Source organism: Antedon bifida, chromosome 11 (genome assembly GCF_963402885.1).
Source record: "Antedon bifida chromosome 11, ecAntBifi1.1, whole genome shotgun sequence".
NCBI classification, from domain to species: Eukaryota; Metazoa; Echinodermata; class Crinoidea; order Comatulida; family Antedonidae; genus Antedon; species Antedon bifida.
The window spans coordinates 1,977,693-1,996,628 of record NC_136236.1 but is presented as its reverse complement, the minus strand read 5'-3'; the positions used below and the strand labels follow the sequence as shown (position 1 = coordinate 1,996,628).

The 18,936-nt window shown below is 34.2% G+C and overlaps 1 protein-coding gene across 2 annotated transcripts in view; it reads right to left on the bottom strand.

Annotated features, from left to right (window-relative positions):
* LOC144856287 (uncharacterized) overlaps positions 1–18,936 on the bottom strand; it is a 31,827-nt gene that overhangs the window by 9,166 nt on the left and 3,725 nt on the right. For both annotated transcript variants that reach the window (XM_078714242.1, XM_078714243.1), the window contains exons 3-16: positions 12,820–12,963; positions 12,295–12,472; positions 8,207–11,265; positions 7,136–7,936; positions 6,370–6,912; positions 6,104–6,260; positions 3,799–3,950; positions 2,751–2,931; positions 2,371–2,491; positions 2,008–2,090; positions 1,305–1,447; positions 1,141–1,185; positions 821–951; positions 137–302 (exon numbers count right to left, since the gene is read on the bottom strand). In XM_078714242.1, coding sequence (XP_078570368.1) covers positions 137–302; positions 821–951; positions 1,141–1,185; positions 1,305–1,447; positions 2,008–2,090; positions 2,371–2,491; positions 2,751–2,931; positions 3,799–3,950; positions 6,104–6,260; positions 6,370–6,912; positions 7,136–7,936; positions 8,207–11,265; positions 12,295–12,472; positions 12,820–12,963 — 5,904 coding nt within the window. The remainder of the gene's footprint in view (positions 1–136; positions 303–820; positions 952–1,140; positions 1,186–1,304; positions 1,448–2,007; positions 2,091–2,370; positions 2,492–2,750; positions 2,932–3,798; positions 3,951–6,103; positions 6,261–6,369; positions 6,913–7,135; positions 7,937–8,206; positions 11,266–12,294; positions 12,473–12,819; positions 12,964–18,936) is intronic.

Here is an 18,936-nt window from a genome sequence, read left to right as displayed (position 1 = left end):
TACAGTGCGCGTTGTATTTACAAATGAGAACAACTCTTTAACAGCGGCAACCAGAGTCACAATCTGCAGTTGATTATCTGCATGCATGGTTTGGCCACTTAGTTGAAGGAAGAATTAGATTTTAAAACTCCATTACCTGACCCATAAAATCGTTGGTCGAAAATCGGTCATAGTCCCATACAAGTATTTCCAAAGATTTGGTGCAAAGTTCCCTGCGTCTGATTCCTCGAAATAGGAAAGTCTGGTTCCAATTTGGATTCAACGTCCGTGGCACATACATTGTACGGCGTTTGTTTTCAGCACTAAAATAGAAAATCACATAATGTTATCTTACTGAACACAAGTGAAATATGCAACAGGAACACGGTATATTTATCATAGAAAGTATACAGCCCGCTTAGATTATTCTAGAATAATGTCTTGCTCAAGTTGATGAAATTGCATTCATATTGGGGTTTCATGACGTTTAAAAACATGGTTTCCACTCCAAGAAACGGAATGAATTACATTCTGGTTTAACAAGATTTGACCATGTTGCCAGGAGGATGGCTTTGAAAGAGTTCTAATCAAGATTTAGAAAATGCCGACAGAACAAAAAAAGGAGTTTTCTAGAACGACATCAAAAGATGCTGTTGCTGCTGCATATTCATTCATAGGCCCCACCCCCTTGATCATAACTGATCATCGCTTTCGTCATATTTTGCAATGTCGTCTGTGGCTAACGACTTCAATGTTGGCAAGAGTTTGCTCAGTGTGTATGTGGTTGAAGGTTTCTGTTATTTTCTTTTCTACTGCATGCATAAAATGATGTTATACTAACCATCTTCCAGGGAGAAGGCAGATTTTTACAAACGGATCGGCAAGTCCATTACGGTCTTTAGGTGCTAGATCACGCGCCTTTATTACGGTTATAAACAGATCACCGACATTGTCATCGTAATCAAGTTGAAGCTAATAAAGAAATAGAAAATGATAAAATAGCCACATAATAAGATTTTTTAACGGGACAATTCAACATAGAGCAGATTTTTTAAATACTTCTTATTATCTGAAGTTACAAGTGCCACAGGGTTTTTATTGGCCTACCTATACTAATACTGTCTATAGGCCTACTAGGCTATATAAAAATATAATATTTACCTCAATTTCCCCCTTTATAGACTTCATTCGTTCCTTTCGCTTGCGCTAAAAAAACATTAGAAAATAAATATTTAGAAAATGGAATAATTAACTAAAGAAACGGTTCAAATGATTTTGAATAACAAGATTCTGAACATTTAATTTGTATGGCTTTCTTTTTTTACCTTTGGTGTGGATGTATTGCTAGACGTTGATTGGCTTGTTGAAAACGATTCACTTGATTGAGACGGAGAATGTGATTGGATGCCTTCTAGTCGTTTGGTTAGAGTACGCGGGTCAACGCCATTCGTACATTTACCATCGGTTTCTACGATAGAAATAAAACATATTAAAAGATTATCTAATGGCGCAAAATGTACGCACGCATAACATGCTGTATAACTCGTAAATCAAGCGGAGCGTTTTATGATCATAAAAACGCGTTTTGTTATGTAGGCTGACGATGTGGACATCATAATACCTGTCAGAGAAGCCATCAATTAGACCTACATTAGCAAAGCAAATAATACAAATCCGACTGATTCCATAATCCGAGGCTTTAGTGAACGTCTTACGCTCGCTAGGAAGCAATTTTCAATAAGTAAGACTCACTTGCAGTTTATCGCGTAAATTATTTCATAGGCAACTTTTACTAATGTTATCGGGTACATAATGGAAACTAGATCTTAACTCGTCACTCTGAAGAGGTACGTCCTCCGATGAAACGATAAATACATAATTATGACACTATAAAATTGTACACACGAAAGCAAAAAAAAAAAACCAAAAAAAAAGGCTTCTATGCAAAAGTAACCCCAAGACACGTGCTTTTCTCCAGTGTTAGTTAGTATAAAAATAAATATTCTAGGCCTATAAGTGTAATCTTACCGTAAATAGCAAATTGCCTACTACCATGTGACGTTTGTTTAGATGAGGCGCTTTTTCGCGGTGAATCCATCATGCAAACTCCACTGTAATTAATGAATAAAAAAAGTCTTACAATTACGCTCTCAAAGCAATGTTTTCCTTGTGGAACTCATGGGCAATGATACAGTATTTCCATTAAAAAATTGTGATGTTCCCATATATGGACACGATGACGTCATATCACTACCGTATTTTGGCACATCACACTTTTGTGATAGTGTAGACAGAGCTTTAGGTTTATTTGAAAGTACTGTATCTAGATTGTTTCTAGCAAACTCGTATTGATTTTAAAGACATCGCAGTATCAAATAAAGTACACGGTACCTTCTTATTACAATTTCAACTTCTCCGTCTGAACCACTAATTAATTGTTGAGTCTCTTCATACGTTTTGCCTTCTAGTGAAACCCCACACCATTCTAATATTTCATCTCCTAACTGAAGTTCTATAAAAAGAACATATAATAATTTATGTTTGTTTCGTGCATCAAACAGGCGTATCAATTGATTGATTTTAATCTTTTTTCTTCATTCAATAAATGCAAAAAGAGGACCCATTCTGAAACAAGCTTCCCAGCTTAAAGGGTTATTCTCTGCTATTCCATAACTGTATAATTATTTTTTTGTATTTTTTTGTATACAGTATATATATTATAGTTTTAAATTTTGATAATACGCCTTAAAATATTGTTGTTGTTTACGTACCAGGTACTTTTTCAGCGACCCCTCCAGGGTATATTTCAGCAATATACGCCCCTACTTGTCTAGATCCGGGTATAAACTTGCCTCCGACAATTCGCATGCCTAGACCATTGCCTCTAGATGATCTATCAGAAGGATCTTTACTTAAATAAAACTTTTTAGTAGGGAACGAATACTCCCGGACCTGTGTGAAATAGATTTATAAAACAAACATTCAACAACAAAACTGACCACTGTATTATTTGTCAAGCTTGAGTGTAATAAATACAGTACAACCGTTAACACTAACGCATTCCGGATTCCGTAGAAAACGACCGAAAACTTAACGTTACGGTAGCACGGATTTTAAACGTTACTCTAGAACATTTGACGTCATTCCTATGGAGACTTAATTAATAATCTTAATTAAAGTAAATATATACGTTTAACCCAGTTTATATCTAGAGTGTACACATCAATGTCTTGTAAACAAATTGTCAATATCCTCCTCAGAAACAAACGAAACAACGCCAACGCAAGATAATTATTTTCAAGCTTTACCATAAACTGAGCTAAGTGGTGATAAAACAGTCTCCATAATACCACCGCGTAATATTAACCAACATACGCAGTAAAGGGTAAACAAGATTAATTAGGCCTATAAAGGCCCACATCAACACCAATCAAATTACATAATCATTATGTTAACATAATTCAACAAATAATTTTCGTTTTAAATTCGAATATTTAAATATTTTGTCAATGGCCATACATTAGTATTTTTGTGAATACATATCTTTTTTCTAAACTGTATTTTTCGGTTTATTATTTTTGCCACCAACCACACACCTGAACACCCTCATTTTAATGGTGTATCTATTGGTTGAATTGCGTAAACACTAACTAAACATTAACTTTCATCCAAGTAATCGTTGCTTCTTCGCAAACGTTTAAAATCATAAAAATTAGTTATTTTTCGGGCTATTGTAATTATTACGCATAAGAAAAACAACTTGAATAAATGCTTTTTCAAAATATATAAATGAATGGAATAAAATACAATTTAACTTACCACTGGTTCTGATTTGTAGCTTGAAAATGAGCTTTGTCGGTTTCTGTGAATTGGAGCACTTCTGTATTCCTCAACATCGCTATCGTCTCCTCCTCGGCGTGTCCACTCACTCGCTTCCATCCTTACCTCCTGGCTACTATAATAATAATCAGCTGGGCAAGAAAGCAGACAATCTTAATAACGCTTTACAGACATAATCTACTAAATGTATTTATCATCTACATGTATTGGAATGTATACTGATTAGTTTTGTACGAACGTACCCCGGTAGTCACAATTGATAAACTGCTTGTGATGTTTTATTTCTGATTTGCGCTCGCTCTATTTTCATCAATTAGGCGAGTCTATTTTACTCTCGGGTAAATTTAAATTATCAACTTACAGTGCGGTATTATCATTTTATGTAGTTGATAATTGTAATATTGATGTATTGTTTTCAATCCTTCTCAGTACATTTATATTGATAAGATTTTAATAAGCAAGATCAAAACATCACTAAATTATTGTTTATATCTAACAATCTTGATACATTTGAAAGTTTAGTTGTGCAACATCTATAGTATATTGATTTATATTTAAATACATCTCCGGGATTCAGAGCAAAGTCCATTGGTTAATGAATACTTACACAAATATTTAATAGTTATGTAACTAATTACCGCTTTACTCAGTCATATGTGTGTACGCGTTCAGAAGCTGATGAAAAGGGAACGGATTTAGTACGCGCACGTCATATTTATGATGTCGGTATCGTCGATACCTATACCATCAAACAACATTATTGTAGCAGTTAATATTGTTGTTTTTGGAATTTGTGTTCTCGTTTGTATCTCAGAAGCAGGTGAAATGTAATGTCCACAAATCAGATCAATTTGTTAAAACCCCCATCAAGCGATTGAAAGAAATGGTCGAATTGGGTACCGGTACCTTTCTCGACGTACACCGATTCGGCGGCATTTGGTCATGAATCCGGGGCAATCAAGCTGTTATGATCGGCAGTGGAAACATGCTTCGAAGTAAATAGGTTTGCTGGAACCTTGTTTAGTTGTTTTCGTGACTGCGCATTCATATATCTTTCGATTAAACTAACATTACTGACATATCAGTGTCTTGTCTGACGTCATAATGTCGAGCAACAACGTGTAGTATTACCCATGATTCTTCTTCTTAACTTCATATCATTTTTGGTTTATCGCAAGTTTAATCTTATAATTATAATATTTGAAGGCATTGCATTAGTACTACGAGAGGCTTTTTTTCATGATATAAAGAGTGTGTAACTAAGTTCATTTTAGAATGTAGTTATAATTACACATGGAAGATAATGAAGTTATACCAATATTGTTAATGTGACAAGCATTGTATATTTTTCATAAATAAAAAAGCCAGGTTTAAAGGAAACATTTGTGTAACTATACTACCGTTAAATAATGTATTATATATGCGATAAATGTTCAGCATGTTAGTAAGAATATTATACTGTTATTATCAAGAAAATATTTTAACTTATTCTTAATCCAAGATTATATTAAGCATCATAGGTAAAATAGTTCCTTGAGAATACATCGTCATTGACACCACGCAGAAACATACGCGCGCGTAAAAAATGATGCTATAGTGTAGTATGCTACACGTGCGTAAACGTGTGTGTTTCTTGATGGTGCCACTGTCGAAATATGAGACTAATAGAAAAGGATGAGAATTTAGAAAAAAAAAATGACCTTACCGTAAGCTTTCTGATAATAATCCAGAAGTTGATCTTTGCTCATATGGACTACACGATCAGGAAGAGACATGGTACTAAGGTGCATGTAGGGATAGATCATGCCAGCTACAACACAGTACAACGCGAGAAAAACAAACATCCAATAAAGACGTTACATTATGGAAATAAGTTTGATAACTATAGAAGGCGTCTTGGTTAAGTCAAACTCGAATATTATATGATATCAGTAAAATACTATAATTTAGTATAGGAAGTAATATTGATTCTACCATTCTAAACTGCTTTACCATGAAGCCGTCCATATTACCAAACTTATGTGCAGTTATGTATAGAAATTAAACATTTTCAAGCATTGGTTTAAAAGCAGTATGAAATATAATTATGATTGTATTTTACATTTGAAATATAAGTTCATTCCAGCATGCTGTAAATAAGTTTAAAGAACAATATTAACATAACGTGCAAAAGTTACTATGATATAATAATTGATATAGAAGAGTGTGCAAAGTTTTGCTATATTGCACTCATAGAGTGATCGTGCAAAGTATTTGAAGGCCAAATATTATGGAGACTTTATACCTTCCAGATTTGGATAAGATTGCGTGGATGAGACAGGAATAGGTGACGATCCCATGCTTCTCTGTGGAGCTGACTTGGATGGACTGAGTAATGGCTTCCCAAGCATTACTCCATGAACTTGGCTGCTTGTTTCACGTCCGATACTGTCATAGCGCCTCTACAATCAGAAACAATAGACTACATTATATCTACAGACATGTGAATATATGTACTTTTGATTTAATTGTTTGTTTTATTTGATTTCGGTAAAAATGTTGAAGATTTACCCTTTCATTTCGATGCTGATATGAATCTGAATCAGACGAACCGTCTGTTTGTCGACTTGACCTGTAACCCCGAGTATCAGACGAATCAGAGCCAGACTTGAAATTCGGAATATCTTCGCGCCCTTCTTGAATTGACTGGTAATCCCTTCTTATTGACTGAGAAGGAGTATCATCTAGAGGCAGAATAAGGCCGTGGGCATCGCGTTTCAATACAGATTGTCCTCTGTCGGGTAAATATGGAGAAGATAGTGACAGAGTGTGAGATCCATCAGTTTCGTCGAGTTGAGCATCTGACATGGTTTTCATACCAGCACCCAAGTGTCTGTTGTCGGTTCGTTGTATATCACCCATACTTTGACTTAATTTAGACGTTTGTCCAGTCCAGTCGCTACGACGTTGTGCTTTTATCTGCTCCAGTCGTTTGGCAGATTCTTCCATTTGGCGCTTTCGACGTTCTATTTCTTTCCTAAATTGCCTTTCTTGGTCTTCGCGTATCTTTCTTTCAATTAGTTCACCTTCTTTGCTTAGTTTTTCTTCATCAATCTTAAAAATAAGAATGCAATGATTAAAATAATGATATATACCAATATACTGCTGCACGATTTACTATGTATAATTATGAACTGTAATACTATGCATACATATTAATTGTGTTGTTAAAATAGTGTAAAACTCTGGAGCTTTTCTTTACAATTGATAATACATTCACATTGCTAGTAAAGTTTAATAGCTGTTCAAAGTATTATGTTGGTAATATATAACTTACGAGTCTCTTCTTGTCTTTTGTTCTATATTGACGAAGAACAGGCGGAGACGAACTATTGGTTCTCCGTACAGACGCATCTGATTGGAATTTCTTCCTTGACATATGCGAGTCGTAAATGGTATCCTCAAATTCACCATCACTGTGAGTACAACGTGAATCGTGCTTCTTCCTTTGAGCAGTTGAGATCCTTCTTAAGTCATCAGATAATCCATACTTTTGACGAACTTCCCTTTCTATCTCTGATCTTTCGTAAGCTTTATACTGAGTTCCAGTCGACTCAGATATTTGCTTCTCAATCTGCTTGATGATATCCTCTTCTGATTTCGTCAACTGGAATCCATGCGAGAAGGGTCTTAGGACGTCATCGAGATCTGACATCGATTTTGATCTCTCATCATCTGATGATTTACTCTCACTGTCGTGCATCATAACCATTTCATCAACATCAAAGATCATGCCAGTACCTTTTTGTCTTCTTTCCTGACGTCTGAATATTCTGGCTGCTGTCATATCAAGTCTTTTCTTATCCTCTTCTGTTTTTTTCCCAGCACGCTCTACTTCAAGCTTCTGTTTTTCAAGTTCTGCTGCTTTCCTCCTGAGCATCTCCCTTATGTACTGTAGATTCAATGTCTTGTCGGAATCTGATTCTTCATTGGCGCTATCTCCTGTCATTCCGACAGAGGTTGTTGATAAACGTGCGCTTGGTACTGGTGGAAGTCTTCGTCGAATTTTAGACATTGTTTCTGAGTTACCTCCGCGTTCAGAATCAGAGTCAGAAACATCACTGCCTTGAGCTTGAATCTGTTCAATGAAAATTATATAATATATGGTTATTTTTTTTTTGTATTATAAATTTAATTTTTTATTGGTAATCCCAAGCTATATCTTATTTAAAGTTGTAAAAATCATGGTCTAAATGTTGATGACTTTTTATGTATTCTCAGAATGTAATCTTGTTTTCATGATGGGTCTTTAAAACCGAATGATACATTGAAGAACAACATACTTAAGTGTATCAAAAGAAGCGATAACCTTCCAATAATAAGTTGTGAGAAAATAAATGTTACTTACTCCTGAAGCATGCCTTTTATGGCTCGGTGGTTTTCCTGGTAATGAGAACATTTTCGAAGAGTATTCTGATTGACCCTCAGAGGTATGTTGCCGAGAAGAAGAGGTGGGCATCAACGGTGTGGTAGAGGCGTCGGTAACAGGTAAACGTTTACTGTTTCTCTTAACAATCATCTCTGGTGTCGATGATCCGCTGGATCCACGTGACGATGTTGATGACACAGCAGTAGACACGTCTTGGTCAGTACCGACCCCTTTTTCTCGGAACATCTTCGTTTTTGGGACAAATAATGATTCAGAATCGGAAGTTGGCGGGGATCCTTCTGGGCTGGTTCCTACAGCTATGCTACTGGTTGTTGGACAAGTCGGGGATATCGAAGGACTTTCCAGTTGGTGAACGTCGGTAGAATCTGGTTGATTGGATCTTATTGAAAGTAAATGTGTGCCTTTTGTTGTGTACATGACTGCAATCGGTGCTTTATCACCCTCCTTGTCATCATTTTCCTTTTCAGGTACAGTTTCAGTTCCAACTGAAACGCGTTGATGTTTCCTGCTACTGGCGATTCTAGTAACGCTTTTAGTTGAAACTTCACCATCTTCTTTACTTGTACTTGTTGCGACTGTTGCTGTTGATTTTGCATCGTCTCCTTCAATATTTCCATCCTTCGGAGCGGGTACATGTTTTCTAACAGCTGCAGTAGGTCGGGGTTCACCTGTCTTATTTTCTTGTTTTAAATCAGTAATCAGTGTACTGTTGTCAGACGAATCCGAGTTTTTTTGTGACCTACTGATCCTTTTAGGTGATTCTGGTAATGGACTGCTACTGGTATCTCTGATGAATTGTTCAAATTGTTGCACTTTCTCTTGCAAACTTTCTCCCTCTCGGCCAACACTACTGGAACCCTCTTGTTCTTGTAACTGCCTAAATGTTGCTAAAAGCCGCGGAGACTGTGGTGACTCCTGAACGAATTTGGACGTCTTTGTAGCTACTTGTGACGTTTGCTGAAAAGTTTGTTTAATTTCTTTTACTGAGCTTACTCCTTTTTGAGATTGTGTTCGTTGTATTGATGACAAACTCGGCTTCGGGGGAATAGGTGGGGGTGCTGGAGGTTTATGTCTAGGTTTCGGTGTTGGTGGTTTTTTCTTTTCTGTTACTGGATTTTCGTCTGCCTTCTTTTGCTGTCTACTAGTATCTGGCGAGGTAACTGTATCTCCAATTTTAGCGAGTATAGGTTTCTCAAACGATTTACTAGTTTCAATTGGAGTTGGTGGTGATTCTAAAACTTGAGTATCTGATTTAGACGAAACTGTTGAAACTGGTGTAACTTTTGTATGATCGTGGTAGAGTTTTAGAGGCGGCGGTCTGTGCTTTGGTGTTTTTATTGATACATCTTCTTTACTGTCCGCATCTGATGAAAAAGATTCAAATAATACTTCATTATTTTCGACCACTTTTTCAGAAGATCCAGTAGAAATCTTTTCAGGTGATGGCAGTTGCTCTTGTATTTCATATTCCTCTTCCTCTTCTTCCATCACTGTTTCTAATTGAAAGGCATCTTCTGGTGTTAAACTTGATTTTCTTGAATACTCTTCGTGAAGACGAAACTCTTCGTCTTCGTCATCTTCCTCTAGTAAATCTTCTAAATCGCCACTCCCGTAGATGTCATTCATTTGAGAGTCTTTGCTGTAATGATGTATGGTGTTATCATACATGCTTTCTTCTTCAATATCAATGTCCTCCTCATCTTCGTACTCAAGAGGAGACTCTTCTGCCAGAGATGGGTCAGCATATTCCGGAGACGGAAAGTCTCCGGATGAATAGTCAGCATCTGGAGGAGATCCTGACGTATCTACATCCCAAATTGGTGACAGAGGATTTTCAATCATACGTCGACTACGTTTCCTTTTGGGTAGCGAATTCGGTTTTTGTTTACGATTCGAAGGATATTGAAACTGAGACTTTACAATAATGGGTGTAGCAGTGCGGTTCGTTTTATTCGCTTTTGCTAATTGTTCAGATTCTGTTTCCATTCCTAGTTTAGTTAAATCACCTACAGATCTATATCTCATTTCTGGTTTTTCCTCTTTCTCACTTGGAAATCCGTAAAATGAGGAAGACTTTGCAGTGTTTTTACCTAAGAAACATCCCTGTTGAAGGTAATCTTCAGCAGTTAGAAGGGAACGACCTCTTTCTGATAGTTTTGGGTCACTTATGGCATGTGAAGGCTTTTCTCCAATTACAACCTTTGATTTTGTTTTTCCTCCACAAACCCGGATCTCACTGTCACTTAAACTTTCGCAATCTAATGGGTAATTTCGTTTTCCATTTGCTAGCATCATTTCTATCTCTTCACGATACGGTGATAAAGTTTTATCTGTAGCTGTGTCATCATGAGATACAGTTGATGTGTTATCAATATCTAATGCTTCCATTTGCAAATCCTCTTCTTCATATTCATCTTCGTCAAAATCATGTCCATCACTAGAGTCTCTGTCAAGTGAACTTGTAGATCCAGCGCTAATTTTTTCTCCTCCAAAGTTAAACGATTTAAAGATTTCTTTAAATCCTTCTGTATGGCTATAAATTTGTTCTTCTATAGATTTAAATTCATCACTATCAAGAATCGATTTTCTCTCTTTTATAGCCGGTAAATCATGTATTGAAGAGGCTACAACTCTACCAGAAGTACTACCGTTTGGTCTCGCTATTTCATCTTGTTGTTGGCTAATCGTTTTCACACCATCCACTGATATTTCCGTATTTTCTACAATTACTTCATCTTGCTTCTGATTCCTTTTCGCATCAATACTTTCTTTGCCTGACATTTGCATAAGCATTTTTCTCATTTCTTCGTCATCAAGATCTAAGCTTGTTCGGGATTCCTCGGCAAGAGTCGGTGTAATGTCCTCGTCTCGCATACTTTCTAGACCACTGTCTGAGGCAGAAAACGATGACGTCATAGTATTTTCTGGCAGACTATGGTTGCTATCTCTCTGTCGATTATGCTGTTGATCGTCTGGAGTTTCATCGCTGCTTGATCGTTGGTCCAAAAATTTAACTCCTGAAAAAGATAGTTTCGTAGCAGAAGATTATACACGTATCGATGTATTTGAAACTTGGAAATGAGTTAACAAATTCACAAAGTAATTAAGTTCTACTATGATTGTATTTTGGCAACGTAATCTAAATAAACACTTATATTGAGATAGGTTCTACATTGTTTATGCTAATATTTTTTATCTATAATTATATAGTGACATTTATGCTTGTCATCTGAGCTATTATGCTAAGCGATTTGATGTGACATGAAACTCTAGAATTTCTCCCTCGTCGTAACATTATTTATTTTTATCGTTTAATCGCCAGCTTGAATGTTTATGATGCGTTAAAATACTTTACCATCATTATGCAGGCTTCTTATGGGTTATACTTTCACTAGCTAATAATATATGGATGGTACATGTGAGAATAATTTATAACTAAATTTCTCGTCTTTTTGTACGTTATTTTTCCAAATAATGTTGATCGTGTTGTAGGATCTATAAACGTAATTATTACAGAAATATCTAAAACCAATTGAAAAATAATAATTATGTGGGTAGCAGTGGAAGTATCTCCATTGAAATATAAATTAAAAATATTGAAGCACAAATATAGATTAAAACGTAAACGACATGAAAGCGTTTATGATATAGCCCATCATGGATAATAAAATAAAGTGTATTACGTGGAGAAGTAGGTTAGTAACATGCAACGGGTAGGCGGTATATGAATCATATAGGCCTATGCTAATTTTGCTTTATTTTGATATCCAAACTGTTATTTTAACGTCGTGGGTATAAATGTCATTATTATATTAAGTTTTGACATTGAGGAGACTATGCCTCCTATGTGAGTGGGTGTGGAATCATTGTAACAGCTTTAATGAAGTTATCGTTTTAAAATGCATTAGTGCCTTAACTGACAAATTAGTTTTATTTTCCTTAGGGATAAATGTTTATTGCATATATTATTATAATTATTTTCAGTTGGTTTTCATATTGTAAAAAAATATATAGACACAAAAAAATGGGCATAATGCTATACGTACCAGTTGATATAATCTCTGATATACCACTCCGCTCGAGTCCTTCAGACGCCACCTTACGCAATTCGTCAGCAACTTTTGGAACATACTGTATATCAACCGACTCCAGCACTGAATCTCGAATGTTTTCGTACTCTGAAAATGAGGCGGTTCGTTCAAAACGTATGCCTTCGGAACGACCCTGCAAACAAATTCAAATTTAGAACACGCAATATGAAATAAAATTAGGATCTCCACAATACACAAAAAAGGGTAAACTTTATCCAAAATGATTTATTATCTGACTGCGATTCTCGTGTATAATGGACAATAACGATTTATAACATTATGAGTGTGGATTATGCCAAGTTTAGGTATCTTCTAAGTGTGAGATATACATATGATAACGCTTTATTTGATATAAATTCAGTTATACACATAAGTATTTAGACAATGTGTTTTACTACTCTTTTATCAACCATGTCATAATAAATTCGACAGACTGAGTGTAAAATATGGCACTATGCAGTCTAACACGATTCAACTTACTGCGTTTATTGCCATAGTCGCTTCGTCCAAACTGCTTCGCCTCCCTGATCCAGACGGTTTACCTCGTTGTCGATGGTACCATGAACCTGAAGAAGCTATAAGATGGCGGCGATGGTAGCACATATTACAAAGCCATACATCCTTCTACAATAATTTAAAAAAAGCGAATGAAATTAATTAAAAGTTTGACACTGTATTATAATATAAAGTACTTTTCTAAAAAACTTTAAGCCCAAAAGGATTTTAATCCGTGTACAGTGACTTAAAATGACATCTGGAAGTCATGCATTTTGCTTTACGTATTCTATACCATTTAAACGATTTGGATTTTTTTTGCCTTTATTATAAGATTTATTGTATGGCTATTATAGGCCTATACGTTTTAACTAGTGGACATAGTCCGACGTGTTAATGTATATAGTAACTATAAATGTAACCAGTGCTAATAACGATTCAAATTCTGGTGATAATTGTAGAAAATGTCATGCGATGATAGAGCATGATTATGGTGATAATGTTACGCTAGTGGCACTTCTACTTAAGCTTACTTTTACTGAGTTATAACACCTCAAATGTCTTCTTTTCCGCCTGTGAAAAGTGATCTTGTGGAGGCTTGAAAAAGCTACCGTCATTGCGGTTTTACTATCAAATGTTATAATGTGTACAGTATGTGGACTTTGATAACTGTACATTATAAAATCCAATTGGATATGACCAGTATGTTATTATCCACCCATTAAAACCAATTTTAACGGATAAGTAACTATATAATAATAATAATAATATTTCTCCTTGAATCACATATAGATGAAAATCACATAAGAAAATAGAATGTTCACTGTGTGTTGCAATATGTTAATGTGTCTGATCACGTGGTTCCCATAAACACGTAATATTTTTAAACTATATTAGCAGAAACGTACGGTTATAAATTGTGTCCGTTATTTTTATTGTGAAGAGCCCCACATAAATAGTATGGTTATTCCATAATAGAGAGTGTGGATATACTGTATTAAACGTTTCTTGTATTGACGTTAGATAGAGTCCTATATTCGTTGTATCGTATGATCTGTTAACGTATTCAATCAGTGTTCTGAGTTACTGTTGTAATCATTTATGTCATAGGACATATTTCACTCATGCATTAGCTGTAGGGAAGCATACAATCGGAGTAGTTCTACATTAAATTCAACTTGTAATTTCACCATATTGTTGAATGTACATCGTAACAGTGCAATTATTTAAATTCACAAACCCGCCCCAAGTAAAGCTCGGATCCCACTTAGGCGCAACGCGCGCCGCAAGTTATTAGCCAATCATACGCGATGGATCATCAAAACTGTCGCTTGTGATGGAATGAAACCTTTTTTATGGAATTCCATAAAAACAATTGATAAATCTGGGAATTGAAGGTTGGGGAAAAATTCCACAACCTCATCCATACTTGGTGTGGGTGGAGAAGACATCCGTATAAAGTAAAATCAAGTAGGTTCTGTTTAAACAACATTAGGCTAAAAATTTGATACAATAAAAAACGCCTCATTTTCCACCTAAGTAGCTCGCGGTGAATGTTTTTATTTATTAACTTATATTTCTCAAAAAAACATTGCGATTAATAACCCAATAAACAAACATTGATTATATGAACATAAAACGATTTTATTTTCGAATGAAAATAGAATTACATGTCGAAAATAAAGCAGCAGCAGCTATTCAATACAAAATCACGTAAAAGAATAATGAAAATAATGCCTGCTTCTCCTCAAGGGAATTCAGTGAGATAGATTTCTTAGATTTACATTATTGATTTTTACTCCTGCTTCGTCATATTATTCAAGATGAAATGAACGTATCAGCTTCGTTTTTAGTCTCTAATTCTGTTAAGTGGCTAGGTATATATTTCAGTGCGATGATGTAAAATAGATAGATAAATAAAATTCTCATTTTGTTTCTCATTCGTCTTCTTCCTTTTGTTTGTCGTCTTTTTATTCTTATCATTTTAATTTCTTTGAGTTCCCTTCATTTATTGATATTTGTTATCTGTTTATTATGTTTTCAATCATTTTTCTTCTTATACTTACTTCTTGCTCAATAATCTTAATTTTATAGACTTCATTTTCATTTTCTTAAATTTTTGTTAATCTTCTGTTCTTTCCCCATTATTATTCTTCTCATATAATTCACACTTTCCCCCTGTTGCTCATTCATCTTCTTCCTTGTTCCTTTTCTTTCTTTTTCTATTTTCATTTTCTTCAATTTCGTTTTAATATTCTGTTCTTTCCCCATTATTATTCTTCTCATATAATTTACACTTTCCTCCTGTTTCTCGTTCATCTTCTTCCTTTTTCCTTCTCTTTCTTCGTCTATTTTCATTTTCTTCAATTTTGTTTTAATCTTCTGTTCTTTCCTCATTATTATTCTTTACATACAGCTCACATTTTCCCCCTGTTGCTCATTCATCTTCTTCCTTGTCCTTCTCTTTCTTCGTCTTCATTTTCTTCTGATATTCTTTACAATCATTCAATTTCGAATTAACTACATCTAGTTATGTATGCACATTATATTGAGAGACGTGTTACTCCCATAGGTTATAAATTACGCATATAATTTATATATATATATATAAATTTACCATAATTATAATAAGAAACATGTCAGGCATTTTTAGAATGAAATTAAGTAATCCTGGTTGGCACTTCAATCAATATCGTTATTTCCACTAACGTGAATAAAGACGTCCAAAGCAGCATAATATGCAAATTCATTGCCAAAGTCAGCCATATCAATACTAAACATAATTGCTATTGATTTGGGATCAATACCTAGTTCTGGTTAATGACTACCAAGTTGTAAATACGAATTTAGCAGTAAGAAAAACTGCTAGATATTGGTGAAATTATTTCAAGATTCAGTTTACATAATATTATTTAATTTAAAAGTGTAAGAAATGTCATCTATGTAGTGTATCTTGTGTAATAGAATTCAACATGGTAATAAATAGAGAATTCAGTATTCAGTAATATTAAAACATATGACTGAAAGGATGTCTGGCCAGTAGATACCATAGCACTGATAAATGATATACTACTGTATCTTATTACACATTAAGAAAGATTAATTGAATACATTTTAAAAATGTCAAAGTACCCTATTCATTGTGTTCAGAGTTTAAGTGTTGTGCAGTCTTGACATATCACGTCCAATGTTTAGACATTGGCGCAGGCTCGCTGAAAACTGTAAGATCTCTGGCTATGAGAGAGAGCTTTAATTAAAAAATATGAGGTCATAGAATTAAGGGGCGAGTAATTTGTAAGGAATAACTTATATTAACCATAAATATTGCATACAATACAACATAAAGAACATAGCAAAAATCTTCAACGTTTAGGCTATAATTCAATTAGTCATAACTAAAACACTCACTTTGATCATAGATGAACTGGCTTATTTATTATAAAGAAGAGTTATTATTTTGACGGCCTAATTTTACATTAAAAAATATCTCCATTCATATTTATTATTCGTTCTACTTTGGGCGATCAATGTTACTTAAGTATAATTAATTGTTCATTGAATTCTACGTTCATGTTTTAAATTATTTTACGGAAGACGAGTTTTACACATACATCTGTATGATATGTCGTGCTCGTTATATTGTAAGTAAACGAAATTAAATATTAGAAATACCGAGATCGCAAACAATTCATTTAAAATGCCAATATTTGTTGTCAGCGTTTTCTTAACGTGACGTCATATATACATCTTGTACACGTCATATACATGTCGGCTTATTTGTTGTTTATTCTAAAATTGTTGACGTCATCAAATTGCCTCTAAATTTAGGTTCATTTATTTTTGTAATTTATTTCTAAATTTATAAAAATGTTTGATTATTTTTCACTTTTCAAATACTGCTTATATTTTGATGAAATAGGAATATGCATATTAGTGTGTATTTGACATATGTGGGATACATTTTATAATCTCAACAGTCACTTATCCATGTTTTTACCAGTTAGGCCTAATTGGCTTTTTCCTTTACACAATGTTGATTAAAACTCTTATATCATTATGTTGTATTATTATATGCAATTTTTTTAAGATGATAATGGTTCAGTATGGTTTGCTCATATCCGCATCAGAGGTTATTATTGTTGGAGCTTAACAAATAATGCATTTTCGCCGTTATTTTGGCCAACCTGATACGACACGTGACAGCTAATGGGTGACTTGTTTATCCCCGATGCATTATAATCAGTCGAAATAATAATCCAGATCCAAATATACTTATTGTCTAGAAATCCCAGCGGGAAAAGTGATCATTTTAGTCATCGATATTGCAGATTTTTTGACTATGATAATGAGATATTCGATGCATAAAGATACAGTATACTGAAATCTGACTAGTTTGATAATGCTTATTTCATCGCGACAATACAACAAGTTGGCACACCCGTCTATTTTTATGTGTACTGTATCTTAATTATAATATTGGATATGTTTCCTTTACGTATCAATAGCAATAAGATTTAATGTGCATAAATGTAAAAGTCGTGAGTCACACAGATCAATTATGTATCTTTACGACTACTCGATTCAGCATCCACAGTCCAAATACTCATAACATTTTGTATGAAATCAGTTTGCTGATGAATATTCCAAATGGTGTGTACTTGATTGCAGTGTACTTTATATCACGATAATTCTTGTTTTTTTTTAGGTGGTTAGTAGTGGTTTGTTGCTTTTCCTGACATTATCTTCCATTCTCCCTTCCATGATAGTTTCTGTCGAACATCATGCCCTACCCATTAATGATCTCTTAACCGGGTTTTTTTCTGCCATCAGTAATGTTGAATGTATCGTTATTCTTTCTTTTTTATTTTCCAGCTTAATACTACTGTAAAGCCTAATATTTTCGCGCGCCCTTTTGTCGCGACTTTCGGGATTTGTGTATTATTAAAAATCACCAGAAGAGAGAGACTTCTTCGTCCTCCCATCAAATCCCGATAATGAATAATAAATGTAATATAAGTACTACTGTAAGTGATAAGAATTTCAATGCAGGTGACTATGTATTTATAATTCAGAAAAAAAAAGAAAATAGTTATGTGCAAAAGCTAATAATGCGCATGTGCAGTAGAAAAAGCATGAGAATATCGATCGAATATCCGAATCATAATTGGAATTTGTGTTGCAAATATTATGGCAATAATATAATGTTATAGGACGTAGTAATAATACAAATGAGATAGAGCAGGCTTAAAAAAAATATATTACCATAAAGCTTCTAGTATAGTAACCCCATAACAAAGCATATTATTGTCCATAGTAATTCAGTCCAGTACCGTATAGGTAAAGCTCTGTTTACACTATCAAACTTTATGTGACAAAAAATGTGATGTGCCCATATATTGACATGATGATGTAATGTCACTACCATATTTGGGCATATCATTACCATATTTGGGCACATCACACTTTTTTTGTCCAACGAGTTTGATAGTGTAGACAGAGCTTAAGAAGTCATAAATAGAGAGGAGTGTGGTATAACAGAGAGCATTACGCCCTATCCCCAAACCTCAATCAGGTTAAAAGCAATTTTTAATTTGACCGGACGTTGTTTCCAAATCAGGGTTTTAGTTATTGTTATTGTTATTGAAGAAGATTTTTATTTTGAAAAATAAATTGATTATGAATTTAATTGAAGTTGAATTATTCGTTACCAGGAGATTGTAATTGTTACTGATAATGAGATGATAATGACGTCATTATCAGGTACCTATGAACATTTTAATACACCAATGTCAACGATAAGGTTACTAATACAAGCTTGAGAGTAAAACTAAGATCTATTTGTTGCTGAAGGTACCGAAAAAAGATCAATATAGCATTCTAAATTTTGTACTAGAACTTTAATAATATGTATATAAAAAAAATGTTATGTTTTCTCTTCGACTCACCTTATGATAATTGTTGCACAAAATAGCCAGATATACAAAATGTGGAAATAATAAAAAAAAATTAACCTTTGTACCCAGTGATTAAATTGATTCTGATGTAAAATAACAATCACATTATTCTATTATCATTATTATATTATTAACTGAATATCAAATA